Genomic DNA, 18,559 nt, shown 5'->3' on the forward strand with positions numbered 1-18,559 from the left:
TTTAATTACACATTAAAATATTACCAAATATAATTGTAATTTATTAAAAATTTTAAACTATACTATTTAAAAAAAATAACGTGGATTATTTTCCAAAACTTTTAAGAAACTACATTAGTTCTTTTAAAAATCCATTAAGATCAGAGGTGTGCGCGGGGCCTACTTTCTTTGTTGATATCTTTCTCCAGTGCTTACAGTTGCACACCGGAGACGAACCCAATAATTTATTTTCGATTGTAATTGCATTGTGCTAATTATATATATATATATATATATATATATATATATATATATATATATATATATATGAAAAGCAGGTAAGAGCGTGTTTGGCAATGTGGTTGTGGGTGCTTTTCAAATAACTTTTCGTGCCAAAATGCATGCCAATGATGTTTTTTTATTTTTTAAAAATTATTTTTGACATCAGCACATCAAAACGATTCAAAACGTATAAACCATATTAAATTTTAGTAAAAAGTTCCCAAACGGTGCCTAAGTATGTCTTGAAATCATGAAATCTGGTAAAGAATAGCATAATACTTTGATCAAATATGTTGCTGAAGGATCAAGATTTTAGATTAAATATAATTTTTATTTGAAAAGTAGCGATGACTTATACAGTATCTGTTTGACTGTATTTATTGGTTAGAAGTTAGGACTCATCATTCCTTTCACTATTTATCAATTTTAATGACTTACTATATTGATTAATTATTATTTTTTTTATTAATTTAAATATGTGGGATAATTTATATGTACTTCGACTAGTTAAAATACATTATTCAAAACTAATTAATTATTTCAATATGTCTTGTAATGGTTAAATTAATTTTATATCAGTTGCTATTAAACTTAAATTACTTTCCTCTAACCTTTAATATACCCATCACGTCTAATTATATTTATGGAAAAACAAAAAAAACGTGTTTTATACTTTCTTTTTTTTCAATCATGAAGTTTTAATTTATTGTTGGTAACCATAAAAAATAATGTTAGCAATAAAGAACTTTAAAATTATAAAAGAATAGATTAGTAACTAGTAAGTGTGTCCAAAGATATTCAAAAAAACTTAATGATTTAAATTCTTACAAAAAAAAATGTATTTTTTAGGCAAAATTATATTATCTTATTCATTTATTTATTTTATAATAACATTTTATATTATCAAAAAATAATTATTGATATTACTATAAAAAAATCTCTCATTTTGTTTGAAAACCATGGCATTATCAGACAAATTTTTAAATACTATTTTAATAATTTTATTTGAAGAATATTAATTTATTCTAAAATGTAAAAAAAATGAGATAATTAATTAATATATTAGATGACGATTATTATTTGAAAAATGAGAGGAACCTATTTTGTAGTTCACGATTTAGGGCTTTTAGTTCTTTTTGCTATTTATTGATATCAATAATTTAATAAATCAGATGTTTCAATATAGTATTAATTATGTGGTTAGAATAATATTTCTTTTTTTTTATTCATAGTTAAAAAGAAAATAGTTATCTTTTGTCAAATACAACAATTGAGGAAATTAAAAACATCCTTTTAAATATTTGAAGACAGTTTAAATAATACTATAACACACACACACACACACACACACTTAATTGTTTCCTTCAAATTAACAATTGTTTGTAGCTGACATTTAAAAGAGGTATTAATTGAATATTAACTCATAAATAACCGTGACATTACACCCCTTTATCATCTGAGCCATATATATACATGTAAATGTATATGCTTCCCCATTAAAATTATTTTTTATCACCAAATTATCTAAAAAGCATGCAATGGAGAGGTCTAACAAGCACTTCTCGTTCATGGTGCTTTTGCTCCTGGGGATAGCATTAATAGTCTCCCCGACCCCATTAAGAGTGCTACTGATGAATCAACCGAAGTTGATAAGCGAAGAAATATATAATATTTGCCATGCTGTCTTTGTGGTTTAAGGAACATCGTTCCTTTCACTATTGAAATATTTCAGTGATTTTTTATATTATAAAATAATTGTTAGAGAATAATATAAATTATCCTTATTTAACTGTTTAAATTTTTTGATTGAATTAATTAGTTTTTTGATATGGTATCAGAGCTTTAATTACCAAGTTTTCACGAGTTCGAATCTCACCACCCAATTTATTTAATAAAAGTCAAGCACAATGTAACGTGTATCTGTGTAAGTTTTAAGTCTGAAAGGCTTTCACTTGAAGGTGTGTATTAAAAAATAATATAAATTATATCTTGAAACTCCATCTGATTGATTGTTTGATAAAATATGATTGTTAGATTTATTTATAATTTGGTATAAACTACTTCTATCCCAAGTAGATTTTCATGGGTTATTGTTAACCTAACAAATTGATTTCCACGCTCTCTCATCTAGAGCTACTTCTGCACTATTTTGTCTGTGGCCATACAACTTAATTTGTTGGCAACTCTCCTTGGCTAGCTCCATTAATAAAGCTTCACAGTGACTACTGATGTCTTGAACTCTATCATTGTCTGTACGTGCGTGACACGTTTGCATCCAACACCAACCCATATATATATATATATAGAGGATGATTTATTCTCATTAATGATCAAAGCATTAGTGTAGATTATTCCATGCCAAAAATATACAACATTTGAGGAAATTAACACCCTTTTAAATACATGGAAGTCCGTTCAAATAATACTATAATAAATATATTTTTATTTAAAAAGAGCCAAGACCTATATAATATATGTTTGTTTATTAGTGGTTTAGAGCGCGCATGTTTCTTTTGCTATTTATCAATTTTAATAATTTACTATAGTAATTGATTCAATATAATATTATGTAGTATTGTATCTTATTATGGTAGTTAAATTAATTTTACATCAATTTTAATAATTTATTATATTTTTTATTTCATATTTTTTAGAGAGAGCCCAGGAGCATAAGCAATGTACAACCCCCACCTTAGAATAATAACCTTTCCTCAAAATTAAAGGTAAAGAATACAATATCAAAACTGCAAATTAATTAGACCATCTAATCGAATATTGAAGAGGAATTAATCTCAGTTGATATTTAAATTAGTTTGAAAATATATTTATCATAGAATAAATAATTTAAACAATTTTTATTAATCAAAAACTAAAAAAGTAAGAGGTTTTAATTACTGTACTTCTCCTCGTAAAATATCATTCATTAAAATAATAATTTATTCTCATTTCTTTGTTGTTATTTTTTTTATTTCAATTTCATCTTTAAATATTATATTTATTGGGAATTGATATTCATACTTTTTAAATTTATTTTTATTAAGGCTATCTCAATTTTATGACGCAAGCTGTGGGTTTGACGAGTTCACTTAAGTTTTCTCTTCTTTTTTTCCATTTGATTTTTCCCTTCAAATTCATCATTTAACAATGAGTTTATTGGGAACAAGACTTCGTGATTTGTGTTGGCTCAAGTGTTTTTTTTCTTTTTCCTAATTGATTATCCTTTTTAATTTTATTTTCCAACATTAGGTTGATTGTGAATTAAGTTTTTTTATTTGTTTTAGTTTGTTTTCTATAAGATTATCCACGTCTCATTACTAAGATCATGGGTCTGATGGGTTGATTTGTGTTATTTTAATAGAATCTTCTTTCAACACTAGGTTGATTGAAAATTAAATTTTATAATTTGTTTCAATATTTTTTATTGGGATATCTTAGTCTCATCACTTGGGTTGTAGGTTTGACAGATTAACTCAAGTTGATCCAAGTTATTTTTTTTTCTTTTTATTAATTGATTTTTTTTCAATTTTATCATTCAACATTAGATTTATTGGAAATTGAGCTTCATAATTTGTTTTAATTTTTTTCTTTGAGGTTATCATTATCTCATGACCATGACCCGATATGTAAATTGTCAGGTAATTCAAATCGATTAAATATACAGTGGTATTAATGTTTATAAAAAAATTACATCTTGAATATTTATTTTGAGTCAAACTATATTTTTATCAATTATCTAGGTTATTTTTAAATCTACCAAGTTAATTGAGTTAGATTGAATTAATTGTCATATTATTTAAAAGAATTTCTAATAAAAAAAATATTAACATCACCTAGATATTTTTACTTTTAAAAAATTAATCCAACTCAAATATAGTTACCGACAGCAATCTAGTATGTCTACAGCTTTACAAAAGAGTGTCTTTTCTTCTTCTTTTTGGCCTCCATAAAATAGTCATTAGCTCTTTCTCTAAAAATAAAATTCAAAACTTCTAATATTGTTACTTATTATTTAATTATTTTATTAGATGCGACTCGCTTAAATAAATTCCTTAAGTAAGTCACTAGATTATTGTCATATATTATGTTACGGGTCAAATAAAAAACGTTTAATAATTGTGAATTATATATATACAACAGAGAAATTTTAATTAACTCGGGTCAGTTTACTAAATTTATGCCATGTCGACCTCTAACAAAGACAACACCTCCTTGTCTCCTTTTCTGTCCATGTTTTTTTTATTACACTCGTATTTATAAAATTTGACATAAGGTGTTGAGAGGGTAAATCTAGCTCGATAAAAAAAATTAAAATGATATTTAATAAAAAAGTATTTAAAAAAATTAATAGATTGAGAGATAATTTTTTATTGGGTTAAGTTAAACCATTCTTATTTTTATTTTAATCAAAACTAGTTTAGATTTAGATCAATTTATCAAATCAATTCTTATTTTATAAAAAGGGTTACTGTAACACCTTTTATAATCCAAGGAGCATCAACCGTTTTTAATAACTCGATTACAATTCTCACTCAAAGTCTTAATGCCTAATATAAAAAGGGGCATTTTTATTCCCTTAATTTTTTTTTAAATAAATATAAATGTGGTTAAATAAACAAAAGACGTATTCAATCTTTCATATCAATATAAGACCAAATTTAGAATATTTTCACCGAAGATGTGAAGATACAGAGATGTCTTCCAATCTACTCATAGTTAAGACTCGGTATTCAACAATAGAATAATTTATACCACTACAAACTAAAATCATTTCCGGCCAAATTTGCCAACAAGATGGGAGGATGTCTTACAATATTCCATCCATGTTCTTTCTAGATTCGATCTTACAATGGAATAGTTCGATGTTAAAAATTATGGGACACCAAATTCTCCATGTTTTGCACCTTCCATTCTGAAAAATTCCACACCACGCACACACTCTCACTATCCCACGTATCCCATCTCACAATACAAAAGGACAAAACCCACCTCACCGAATCAAAAAAAAAGAAACACACTGGAAACAGAAGACAGAACACCCAAAACTGCCATTGATGAAGCTCAAATGAGATACACAGATCAGCCTTTACAAAACTAAGCAAAACCCAACAATGTCATCATCTAAGAAACACGCCCTTTTCATAGCTAGTCTTGTAATCCTCTGGTACTCATCAAACATTGGTGTTTTGCTTCTAAACAAGCTCTTGTTATCAAACTATGGCTTTAGATTTCCAATCTTTCTCACAATGTGCCACATGTCAGCCTGCGCTATACTTAGTTACTTATCTATTGTTTTCTTCAAGATTGTGCCTTTGCAAGTTGTTAAATCTAAACCTCAGTTTTTAAAGATTGCAACTTTGAGTGTTGTGTTTTGTGGGTCTGTTGTTGGTGGCAATATTTCTTTGAGGTACTTGCCTGTGTCGTTTAACCAGGCTGTTGGGGCCACTACACCTTTTTTTACAGCTGTTTTTGCTTACTTGATGACTTTCAAGAGGGAAGCTTGGGTTACTTATGGCGCTCTTGTGCCTGTTGTTGTTGGTGTGATTATTGCCAGTGGAGTAAGTTCTATTCTTTGGATCTTCAATTGGTTTTAGAATTATGGACATTTTTTGGGTTTCAAGGTTGATCTGAAACTTTTTTCTTTTCTTTTTATTTTGGGTCTTGAGATTGATTTGTCTTGTAAGCAATGGCAATTGATAATGATAATGCAGATCTAGGATCTTGTTTATTCGTGTTCGTGTGTGATAATCCATGCTTGTTTTTGTGCTGAGTATATGTTCTGATCTTAGATGTCACATGTGATAAGCAGATCTTTTTCTTTCCCTTTTTTCTTGGGCTAGAAAATGGTGGGTCATAAAGCCAAAGTGCATTTCTTAGAAGTGCAATTACTTTCTGGACTATGTAAGTTTGCAACAGCAAGAATTCTGATTTTCATTGGCACAAATCTGAAGCGTACAATGGTTGCATTGATTGGTGGTTTTCACGTGAATCTCTGTGAGAGCCATCCAGTTTCTGCTGAAGCAATAGGAGATTCAGCTGCTGATGGTTTTATGTATCTAGCTAACCTACTTATTACCGTATAAAATACTATAATGGTCACCTGCTTGCTATGGTTCGTCAAGGATTCAATTTCTTTTTTATGACTTCGCCTTCTTTGCCTTTCTTGGCTTTATTTCTTGAGTTATTTCTATTTGCTAGATTGAGTGTGACGTTGATTTCTTCTGTTAGCTCCAAATTCCAGTGAAGCTCTAAGCTTTAAAATCTTCTGTTGATGACAGGGTGAGCCAGGCTTTCACTTGTTTGGCTTCATTATGTGCATAAGTGCGACTGCTGCAAGGGCATTCAAGTCTGTTCTTCAGGGCATCCTGCTTTCTTCTGAAGGGTAATGCTTCATTTGTCTGGTCATATTCAAGGAATGCCTTTTATTTTATTTTCTTTTTTCTTTTTAATTCAAGGTGGATGAAAACAAAACGGTAAGCTGTTCCTCTTATAGTATCATCAGTTTATTTTTAATATCTCTATGTTGTTCTTAATCTTCATCATTTGGTCAAGGAGAGATAGATCAGAGAGGGAAGTATTTATCAAAATATTTTGATTGTTTGGTTGCTGGTTGATCTTGAAGCACCTTTTTCTTCTATTTTCCAACTTGGGTCAATGTTGCTAAGTCACACGTACTTATGGCAACCTGACTTGTCCATCTCTTTTGTCTTGCAGAGAAAAGTTGAACTCAATGAATTTGCTTTTGTACATGTCCCCAATTGCTGTTTTGGTATTATTACCTGCAGCACTTGTAATGGAGCCGAATGTATTGGATGTCACTTTAGAACTTGGAAGGAAACACAAGTATATGTGGCTGCTACTTCTCCTTAATTCAACAATGGCCTACTCAGCTAACTTGACAAACTTCTTGGTTACCAAACATACAAGTCCGCTGACACTCCAGGTTTGGAATTGTTTGGCATTTTCGTATGTTCTTTTTTGTCAATTATTGGCATGGATTTCATGGCATGTTGCCCATTGCTGGAATAATTTATCGTGAATTTTTTTCGGCAATGATACCGATGTGTAGTCTCTGCCAATCACTGGTAAATTTGTCATCTGCTCTACTTGTCATCTTCAATATTTTGAATTACGCAAACTTTGTCAAATTCTTATCAACATATTTGTTTCATAGATTTATTGACATCTATATGATTTAACACACCAGAGAAATTGAAATGGCTGTGTCTCTCCATGTTAAAATCATCTTCCTGCAGTTTCACTTGGTCTTTTTGCCCAGGCTTCGGCATACTCTCTCGTAGTACTACTAAAATCCTTATTGCCTTCTATAGTTGAAACAGTATGACCCTTGTCTTGGTTATAATTTTAGAACATTTGCTCGTGTTAGGAAACCAATTTTTGGTTGTCAAGTTTGTAGAAATCAACCACAGAAAAGAAATCAGAGTCATTTGTAATTTGGTCAGTTTGCATCTCTTCTGAACCTTTTGCCTTTTCCTTTGGAATGCTGCAATCAGGTGTTAGGCAATGCGAAGGGTGCTGTGGCTGTTGTTATCTCAATTTTTATCTTCAGGAATCCTGTAACATTTGTGGGCATCGCCGGATATTCGATGACTGTTCTCGGGGTGGTTGCTTATGGAGAAGCAAAGAGAAGATTTAGATGAACTATGCACCACGGTTTCGGAGTATTATTCTGTCTTAACGTAGAGATTAGTGAAGCTGTAAGGGCTACTAAAATTATTTTATTCATAGAGAGAGATGCATTATTGTGTGTATTTATGATGCTTACAAAGCATTAACACCATTATATTCGATTGTGCCCTCATTTGTTTGGTAAGAAAATTGATGCACGAGTTTTTTTTTTTTTTTTTTGAAAAATAAATATTTTTTAGTTAATTTTATTCAAGTTTTTTAATTTTTTTATATAATATCAAATAACTTTTTAGCAAGTAAAGGTATGAGAAAATAAAAAATAAATATTTGGGATCTTGTTTTTTAGAGTTTTTATTTATAACAAATCCTTTTATTCTTTACTTTTATTTACGACTTCTATTCCTTATTGTTGAATAATCACGCCCTTAAAAGCTGGTAGAAAAGGATATAACAAACCTGTTATTTTTCGCTCCTTTTTGTGTCAGTAATTGTACTCACCCAGCCTAGTTTTTTCCTCGAGCGATGGAAGAGGAGGAAGAATTGGAAGGCAGGTAGGCATTCCAGGTTGGATCTGTGATGCATGGGACCTCAACCTTCTGTTCTTCCAAGTGACATTTCCCAAGGGATTATAAACTCAAGCAACGATGTTCAATAATTTCCAAGGCAAATGATATTGAAGGAAATAGATATGAAATCTGGGAGCACCCAAAAGGAGTTTTTTCAAGTGAATAAGCCGTTAATATATGTTCAAATGATCGACTGTATTTGCAGTGATGGGATTGCATCCCATCATTTTACCCAGAAGGAGGAAAACAATTCAAAAGACCTGTCACTGTCCTACATGTTAAGTAGTCATGGATTTTTTGAGTCAAAAAAAAAAAAAAAAGGAAGGAAGAAGAAAAGGAAGGTTCCTTTTTAAGCTTGGTCTGGACCAGGTGGGAGAGCATCATAACCATCATGCTGCTTAGGATTCCCTCTTTCAACAGGAATGCACTTTAGGACAACGGCAACGGGCATGCTAACAGCTCCAATTAAAACGCAGAATAGCCACATTTGCCAGCTCAAGGGCACAGTGCTTGCAAGAGTTCCCAGGAACTCGACTATGATTACTTGGAATACGACTGTTATAACCATAACACCTGTGAATATCCAGCTGCTGAACATGCCCCGGAAGACGTTGATCTTCTCTATATCACGACTGTTTATTTCATTAAACACCTGAGAGTGAAACAGAAGTGAATCAACATTGAGTTCGACAATAAATTTGAGGATTCATCATATATCACACAATTTTAGTCCAACCAAGATCCTATGCACTAGGAGTTTTTTTTTTTTTAACATAATGGACTTGGAGATAAGTGCATGAATGCCCTCAAAGAAAATTAAATAGAAGAAATATCAGGAGCTACTGTAATATGAAATCATTGACAGATTGACTGCTTAGGAAATGGAAACATTGGCTTCCAGGAACAGAAATGTAAATATACTCAGCATAACATAGTTTTGCTCTATAACCCGGGGAAAAAAAAAGAGTTCGGTTCAATCTCAAAAATAAGCGGCTAGTTTACAGTGGTTTATTGAACATTTTACAGTCAAACAATTGAGCAGGTATAAAATGAAAAGTAATTCCAATATGGAGAAAGAAGAATGCACATCGAAACTAGAAGGCTCAATCCAGTAACTCCATACCTGGCAAAACACGAAAGTGTTGAATATCACAGTATTGAGCATAGTGGTAGCATCTGTGCCACTAAGTCCTAAAAGACGCTTCCCATCAAATTGGAGAACTGCAAGGATGACCAGCTGATAGATACTCTGACCAAATATATTCCTCCACATGGTCTTTGTAATGAAGCTTGCACCCCTCCCTACAGGTGCCCTTTTCATCAGCCCATCATTTGGAGGTTCTGTAGCAAGCGCCAATGCCCCAAGTGTGTCCATAATCATGTTAACCCAAAGCAACTGCACAGCAGTCAGGGGAGCAGATCCTGAAAATTGAAGAAAAAGAGGAAAACAACGTAGTATTTAGCAGTCATAATGATGTTTAAAAGATGAAAAGGCCTGAAGTCACCAACCACCGCACCTGTGATGCATGCAGAGGCAAAATTAATTACAAGAGCAACAACGTTAACTGTTAGCTGGAATTGCACAAACTTTTGAATGTTTATGTAGACTGCACGACCCCATTTAGCAACATTTAAAATGGTCGTAAAATTGTCATCCATTATGATGACATCAGCGCTTTCTTTTGCAACCTGCAAATGTCATGAAAACATGAAGTGACTGTGTTTAGCAGAATATCAATAGCATCGGTGCAATTCCAATTTCAGGAAATGAATGAGAAATGAAAGTTTAATTGTTTGAAAACACCTGACAAACATCTTGACAAACCCTACCCAATTTTAGTTTGCGCTGAGTGCATGAAGAGCATGTTACCATACGGAACTATGCACCAGCACTGTAAATAGCAGGATACACTTCAAGAACATAATATGATGATATTTTTAATGAACCTAGTTTTCAATCTTAGTGGCTCTTGTGCAGAACCAATCAATAAACGATAAGGAGATCTCTTATCATGTTTCAACTGCAGATGTCAGAATTAAAGCAGACAAATCTTTTCTCTTAAAAAAATGATGTCAAGATTGCTAACTAGAAGCAATAATGGCTTCAAAATCCGTTGAGATTACAAAAGAGAGGAGTTCATTGTCAAGGAACTAAATTTCTTGAAGAGTAAAGAAGAAAAGGAAGAAAAAGGTAGACACTTGAGACAACTTTACTTAAGTTTGAAGATGAGGCTGGTAAATTACTCTTTAAGCTGCATGGTTACAAGGAAAACATATACGCTTAAGGAAAAACAATTATGGCATGAATGAAAATAACTAATAGGAAGTGAAACTAGCAAAAGAAGAAGAATACATTTCTAAACTCGTCAGAATCAGTGATATGACAAAAAAAATTACAGGAAGACAGACCTCTGTTCCTGCTATGCCCATAGAAAGTCCAATGTCAGCCTCATGCAATGCGGGAGCATCATTGGTCCCATCACCAGTTACTGCTACCACCTCTTTGAACATATTCCTCAAATTGGTGACCAAGGTGTGCTTATCCAAAGGCAACGACCGAGCCATTACCTGTTTCCCAGAAAAGCAATGAACACAGTTATGCATAGTAGAATCGATGTGCCTAAAGTGTTAAATTTTACAATGCAGTCATTCCAAAACCTGAATTTTGGGAATGTTTTCCCTCATCTGCTGAGGATTCATGATCCGAAACTCAGGTCCTTCTATGGCCACACCACCCTCAGTAAGTATTCCACATTCCTTGGCTATAGCTTTGGCCGTATTTATATTATCACCGGTCACCATACGAACAGTTATGCCAGCTGCAAGACAAGTCTGAACAGCATCCTTGACACCAGGACGCACTGGATCCTTGATTCCAACAACTGTTACCAACGTGTAGCCAAAATCAGGGATGCTGCCTTCATAAGCAGGGTCATCTAGATCTTTAAAAGCCAAGCATAGAGTTCTCAGAGCTTCAGAGGCAAAGCCATTTATAACATCTGATATGCTCAATATCTGTTCTTCAGAAAGAGGAACTGATTTTCCACTGTCATCAAGAAACTTGTCACACATTTTTAATACGATTTCTGATGCACCTTTGCAGAAAGCTCGTAGCTCCCCACTAGGAAGTGCCACTAGCACGGACATCTTCTTCCTCACAGAATTGAAAGGCTCAACCTTCATTATCTGAAAATCTTTGCGTTGTGCATCAAAGTCACCGCCCAAAAGCAAGCCAAATTCAAACAGAGCTTTCTCTGTCGGTGTTCCTAAAATCTTGTTCTTTCCATTTTCATCTTTACTTGTTTCACAAGCAGTATTTTGAAATATAACCTGAAACAGGAGGCTTAATACACCTTCAGATATTCCCATCTCTAAAATGCCTTCACTGTGTCTGCTTTTAATAACTTCAGTTTTTCCACGTATCCATATCTTATCAACCACCATACAATTTGTGGTTAACGTCCCTGTCTTATCTGTGCAAATGCAAGTAGCAGAACCCATTGTCTCACAAGCAGAGAGATGCCTGACAAGTGCCTTCTCATTCATTAGTTTCTTCATTGCAAAGGCAAGACTCAAAGTCACTGCCAATGGTAATCCTTCAGGAACAGCAACTACGATTATTGTTACTGCAATAGCAAAGTAGTTAAGAAGTGTCATCGCATCACTTGAAGACCAATCTGTGAACTCATGACGAAGCGCCTTTTCCACCAGAAACCTCACAGTTAACACCAAAAATGTAAGCACAGCAAAAGCCAAACCGATCTTTCCAATAACAGTAGCAACCCCATTCAACTTCACCTGAAGTGGGGTCTCATCTTCTCCACCCTCACTAAGAGTTTCCATCAGCTTTCCCCATTCAGTCCTCATACCAACTGCAGTCACTATCATCTTTCCTGACCCATCCTGCACTTTAGTTCCTGAAAGAAGTAAAGGTTTATTTTCATATACATTCACTGGTTCACTCTCCCCTGATAAGCTTGACTCGTCAATCACCAAGCTGTATCCTGATATGTAAATCCCATCAGCTGGAACTATGTCTCCAATAGATAATTGGACCACATCTCCAACAACCAAGTCATAAATGGAGATCTCTTGTTTTCGTCCATCTCTTGTCACCTGAATAGAAATCTTTTTCTTTTCCCTATCCAGGTCCCTAAATTGTAAGGATTGGTTGTAATCACTTGCAGCAGTAACCATGACTACCAAGAATACACTAAGTATGATTCCCAATCCATCATACATGCCCTTTGGCCACCCTTCAGTTGCAATTCCTACACCTATAGAAACCAAAGCACATATCATAAGGATAATCAATGTCAAGTCTTGCATTGCTTCCCACACAAACATTAAAAAGCTTCGAGGAGGTTTCTCTGTGTAACGGTTGCAGCCATAAATCTTTTGTCTGGTAGATACATCACTAGTGCGAACACCTTCTTCGAATGAGACAGAGACTTTCTCTGCAATCCCATCAACTCCACCATTTTTTTTCAAACCCTTCATACCATGCTCACGAACAATGGATGCAAGTTCATCTGGATCAATTTCAAAACCTGCTTCTTTAACCTCATCTGAAATCTTGTATTCAGATTGACCAGAAGCATTTTCAGCTGCAGCTCCAGCTGTCAAACAAAAATGAAAAGCGAAAAGGGTAAATATTTATTTGATGTAAACAATTTAAGACTCAAATTTAGTCTACATGGAGGTCGTAGCTCCAAGCAATATACCATCAAGGAACTGCAGAGCTGCTCTTTTGACATAAAGAGCAATTCGTATCTTTTCCTGATTGAGAGAGATAAAAAAAGTTAGTGATGATCAGCCATTTACAGCTGTAAAAGATAGGGAACTTCACAAATTAAGTGCTACCTCAAACCATCTTACCAATACTCAATGCAGCAGGCTTTATTTCATGGTTATGATACATGCAATATTTCAAATGAACCCAAAATCCATCTTCTAAATGGGTAATGAACTCCCTTCGAATGAAAGACATGTTCATGTTCTCACCATTTGTGATAAAAAGAAGTTCATAATGTTAACGAGTCTTCATGGAGATAATATTATGTTTGTCAGCTACAACGGTGGTCATTAGATGCTAACTAGATGAAACGATCATAGTTGAAATTAATCCACTCAACTAACTGGTAATTGACATCAACACACTCAACTAACTGGCCAGTAAGCAAGAGTTCACACAAGATTATTGAGAAATGCTGGGGAAGGTTTAGAAATAATTAAGTGGATGTAAGCAGAAGGTACAAACTCCTACAATGACACTTATTTCCAATTGCCAAAACTCCTGCCATGTCATTCTTATCTACATGCTAGAAAATTGGCTAGAATCAAACATGTATCCGACGAATTATCCAATGATCATGAAAGGGTAAAAAGAGTGAAGAGCACATCATTGACGTTGTTGATGGGTTCAGTAGAGTATGTGTAAGTATAATTTAATGGAAAAGGGATGAAGCTATGAATTAAACTAGGATTGCATAACAATCTCATTTAAACCTACTAAATTTATTTATTTTTTAAAAAAAGCGAACAATTGACTCTGACATCTCTTTAGATCGGTACATGTTTTACTACTATTTTAGTTTATGACTGCACCCTTGGATGCGTTTTAATAAAATATTATCTACACATTAGGAAGAAAAGGATGCTTCTTGTTTTACTGCTACAGGTGAACTCCTTTAAATAAAGACCAGGTAAAAAGAAGATCATGCGGTGTTTTATTTTGGAGGCAAGATGATCAGTGGACATTTTATGTGCGCCTTCGTTAAGATAAAAGAATGACCATTTTATGAGGGTCTCTCTCTGTCCATTTTCAGAAGGGTTTTATTAAAAGAAGAGTGTGCTTAAAATCGACAGACAACCATTTGATCTACTTTCAGGATTTTAAAGAGCTATTTCATCGTTGATGATGTAAACTAATTACAAACTATAAATTAAAAACTAGTTACACCGTGAGTCCGATATTTTTATTTCCTGTAAAAAATTATATTTAAAGGTTTTTTCAATGTGTTTTTGTAATTTAAAAAATTTAAGTTCAAATAAATTTTTTTTTATACATATAATTAAATAAATTAAGAACCATATATGCTGATTAATAAATAAAAAATCAATAAAGATACTTAAAAATAAAATTTAAAAAAATTAAAAGACAAATATAGATCAAGATATTTAATCTTGAAAGACTGGACATTTACCTGGTTATGTTTACTAAATTTATTTATTAAAATAATTTTTTATTCAAGCAAATGATAATAAAAATAGACACAAATTAAATTGATTGACTAAAATAAAAATAAAAAAAAAATCATGCAATGTTACACATTAGAAACATTATCCGGAAAAAAAACTTGATTTTCAAAAATAAAATTCATCCATACAAAGATTAAAAAAAACAGCAAAGCCTCTACTTTTTTTTATTTGCTGCAACTGGGCTAGATGACATGTAGTCCGCCTCAAATTTTTTTGGAAAAAAAAGACAACGCATCGTTTAATTTGCCCAAATTTCAGCCACTATGATTGTTGAAAAATCAAGGCTTTAGTTTTTTGACCCAAAAACCTATTTTTCAACCCATTTTTGTTTCATAACACCTATAAAACACCTTAAGAACCATACTAAACATATCCATGACCTTAAAAAACCATCGAAAAAACAAAAATCAACCCGAGATCAAATCTGTTTTTCACGAACTTTAACGGTAAAAAAAACACTTAATATGAACTCCTCTCATCAAATAAAACTATTTGACATAAATATTGTCTATTTTGGTTGCCTAAATGGGTATCAACAACATGTTTCTCTTTTTACTGTCGAAATCTGACGACCTCTCTTTCCTTTCTCAAGCAGGGACTAAAAAATAACAAAAATAAACTTTTTACCAAAATTGAATTTGAAAAATATTGAGATATCAAAATTATATAATTCACGTTATTTTTTAAGTTTGAGGACCAAATGTATTTTTTTCGAAACTTATGGCACATCACCCATGTTTGACGTCTTTTTCTTTCCAGTCCCTCTTCCTTTAATCCCACACTTTTATTAGAAATCAAAATACATTGGTCTTCAACTAGAACTAAATCACCAAAAAAGAGTTTGATGATCAAATTAAAGAAATAAATTATTTTGCACAGTCCATTCAAAGTAACGTGGGAGAGGATAAACAATTGACGCCTACCTTGTGAAAAACCCAGAACTTTTAGATTTATACTTAATAAAGTGATAAAGATAAATAACAGATCATCAACTTCTGCTGCTGCACAAAATGGTGATAATAATTTATCAAAATTCCTGCAAGCCGTGTCTATACCGTGTTTACAATATTCTATCACAATATAAGGGACGGTGATAATATTTTATCAAAATTCTTGCAAGCCGTGTCTATACCACGTTCACAGTATTCTATCACAGTATAATATAATAGATACTAGATGTAATATCCAGTTAGTGAGCTCAGGACACAACAATCTTAACAGCTAAAATCAGTTTAAAACTGTTGAAGACTGGCATTGAATTATTAAAAAAACAGCAGATTCGAAGCAACAAATGGCAAACAATTTTAAACGAAGACATCATCAAGTGGGGCAAACACTATGAGAGGATTAGATTGAGAAACACATTGTTTTACTTCTTTAACAAGCGATTCAAATAAGCCATCGTCATCATGAAAACTTTTAAATAAAAATAGGTGCCCTTTTGGGGTAGATTACATTTTTAGAGAAAAAGGCTGCAAAGGAAATGTCGAGGAAACTTCGTGCCTGCCATTACTTGAATAAAAAAAGTCTACAATTAATGTCTTTGAATGGACCACCATGAGAAAGGACAAAAAAGAAAACATATTTATAGAGAAAAAAAAGTTTTGCTTTAGTTACTAAAAGAAAAGATGAAAAGCAAAACCCTAATGGCACTCCTTGTATCCACCTAGAAAGCAGAACTTTAACGTGATGTTAGTTTCATGTTTCAAAAATATTTTAAAAAAAATTAAATTTATTTTTTATTTAAATTAATATTTTAAATTATTTTAATTCTTTGATTTTAAAAATAATTTTTTAAAAATAAAAAAAAATTATTTTAATATATTTTTAAATAAAAAATATTTTACAGAACAATTACAACCATTCTTCCAAGCTTACAAACAGGCGTGTTTTTAAAACTGTAATAAAGTATTGTTTTAAAACATATATAATTTTATTTTTTTAAATATTAATACATTAAAATAATTTAATACCAAAAATATTTCTAAAAACGCGGTTTTTCGGGCTTTACCAAATACACCCGATCTCAAGCAATACACGTCGTCATGTCAAGGACAGATAACAGTCAACGTCGAAGCAACTCATTGGCCAAGAAATTCCAGCCTACACAAGTGGGACCCACTTGCAGTACATTAACAGCCAGTACGAAAATTAAAAGAGCAACGGTTAAATTTCCGTTAGTTTACATTAACAAAATCTTAGCACTAAACCCTAAGCTCCCTGTTTGTTTCCCGAGAAATTAAAATCAGCTACACTTCCTTTCCTACTGGAAAAGGATAGTTAAAAGAAAAACGTAAAAAGTTGTAGCTTTTAATAGCTGGAATTCCTTACTGAAAAAGAATTCAAAGCAATTGACTTTTGTTTCACCCAATTTTCTGTTTGGTTACTTAGAAAGCAGGAGAAATAACAAAGCACGCATCTTGCATTTCTCAGTCCTTCGAAACAATCACCAGATTTTTTGATCTTAAATCTAAAGAACGGCAAATTGTTACTAGTATATTAAAAAATGATAGAGAGAGAAAAGAGACCTGGATGCTGCGTATTTTGCGTTCGGCTGCGGCTCGCTTAGCCAGATCGGCGACCATACGGAAACGCCGGCGAGGATTTTTGACAATAGTAACAGCCCGTCTCCATTTCCTTAACGCATCTTCCGATGTATTCTTCGGCTCCACTTCAAAATCCTTCAATAACTTGTCCATATCTTTCTCCAATTAATTGCCGAACAGCAGCACCGGCGCTATACTACGGGTGCTGCGAGACTGGTGGTGAAAGAAACGCGTTTTATTATGAGACGTTCCGTGACCCAACAACGAAATGACAAGCGAGAAGAATTGATATGGTATATTGATAATTTGATATGGATCGATCTAATAACAAATACGATGAAATCTGGCGATGAAAGCACAAACAGTAGAGAGAGTTTGTGGCGACGACGTTCTGGATGCAAGAGGGTAGTTTTGTTTTTAAGTCGCGACAGGCAACTCAGTATACGGTCTCCTTCGTCGTTCGAAAGAGTTTTTTTGTAAAAGTTGTTTATTTTTTCAAATTAATTTTTTATATATTTTTAAATAGTGATGTTAAAAATAAATTTTAAAAATATAATTTAACTTAAAAAACTAGTCAAATGTTGAAGAATAAGATCAACTTATATCAATATGGATTAATATGTAGAATTAGTGATCCAGTTTTATGAGACTATGATAAACTTATATAAAGTAAATCAAAATAAATTATGAAGTATAATTCTCAATTAATTTAATGTTGAAAGATAGAAATGAAATAAAAAATCATTTATAAAATGACTTAAAAAATCGATCCAAGTTAACATGTCAAACTTGTGATCCAGATCATAAAACTAAAATAAATTTATATAAAAAAATCAAAATAAACAACAAAGTTTAATTCTTAATTAGCTCAATGTTGATAAAATAAGATTAAAAAAATCAATTAAAAAAATATAAAAAACAGCTCAAATCAATCTGCCAAACTCATTACCAGAGTTATGAGATCGAGATAACCTTATAGAAAAAAAAATTATTCTCATATCACGAGACTGGTACAACCTAATAAAAGACATTAGAATAAATCATGAAGTTTAAATAACCGAGTCAACTCGAGCTAACCTATTAAACACTATTCTCATATCATTAGGCCAAAATGACTTAATAGAAAGTAAACTAAATAAATTATGAAGTTTATTTTTTAATTAATCCAATATTAAATAATGGAATTAAAAAAATAATTAAAAGAAAAAAATTAAGGTAACTAGGTTAACCCATAAATTATTTTACGAGAATAAGATAATCTAATAAAAAATAAATAAA

The 18,559-nt window shown here is 32.2% G+C and overlaps 2 protein-coding genes across 2 annotated transcripts; one reads left to right on the forward strand and one right to left on the reverse strand.

Moving 5' to 3' along the window:
* Window positions 1–5,062: 5,062 nt before the first annotated feature.
* On the forward strand, window positions 5,063–8,097 carry LOC133690183 (UDP-URONIC ACID TRANSPORTER 1). The gene is made up of 4 exons (XM_062110402.1): window positions 5,063–5,816; window positions 6,537–6,640; window positions 6,973–7,201; window positions 7,773–8,097. Exons 1-4 carry the CDS (start codon window positions 5,370–5,372, stop codon window positions 7,917–7,919), a joined length of 927 nt encoding a protein of 308 aa, XP_061966386.1. The 5' UTR covers window positions 5,063–5,369; the 3' UTR covers window positions 7,920–8,097.
* Window positions 8,098–8,597: 500 nt separating this feature from the next.
* LOC133690182 (putative calcium-transporting ATPase 11, plasma membrane-type) lies at window positions 8,598–17,716 on the reverse strand. Its single transcript, XM_062110401.1, has 7 exons — window positions 17,264–17,716; window positions 13,199–13,253; window positions 11,133–13,093; window positions 10,884–11,042; window positions 9,992–10,163; window positions 9,598–9,896; window positions 8,598–9,126 (listed from the first exon to the last, which is right to left on the reverse strand). Exons 1-7 carry the CDS (start codon window positions 17,432–17,434, stop codon window positions 8,824–8,826), a joined length of 3,120 nt encoding a protein of 1,039 aa, XP_061966385.1. The 5' UTR covers window positions 17,435–17,716; the 3' UTR covers window positions 8,598–8,823.
* Window positions 17,717–18,559: the final 843 nt, after the last annotated feature.

Source organism: Populus nigra, chromosome 3 (genome assembly GCF_951802175.1).
Source record: "Populus nigra chromosome 3, ddPopNigr1.1, whole genome shotgun sequence".
Lineage (NCBI taxonomy): Eukaryota > Viridiplantae > Streptophyta > Magnoliopsida > Malpighiales > Salicaceae > Populus > Populus nigra.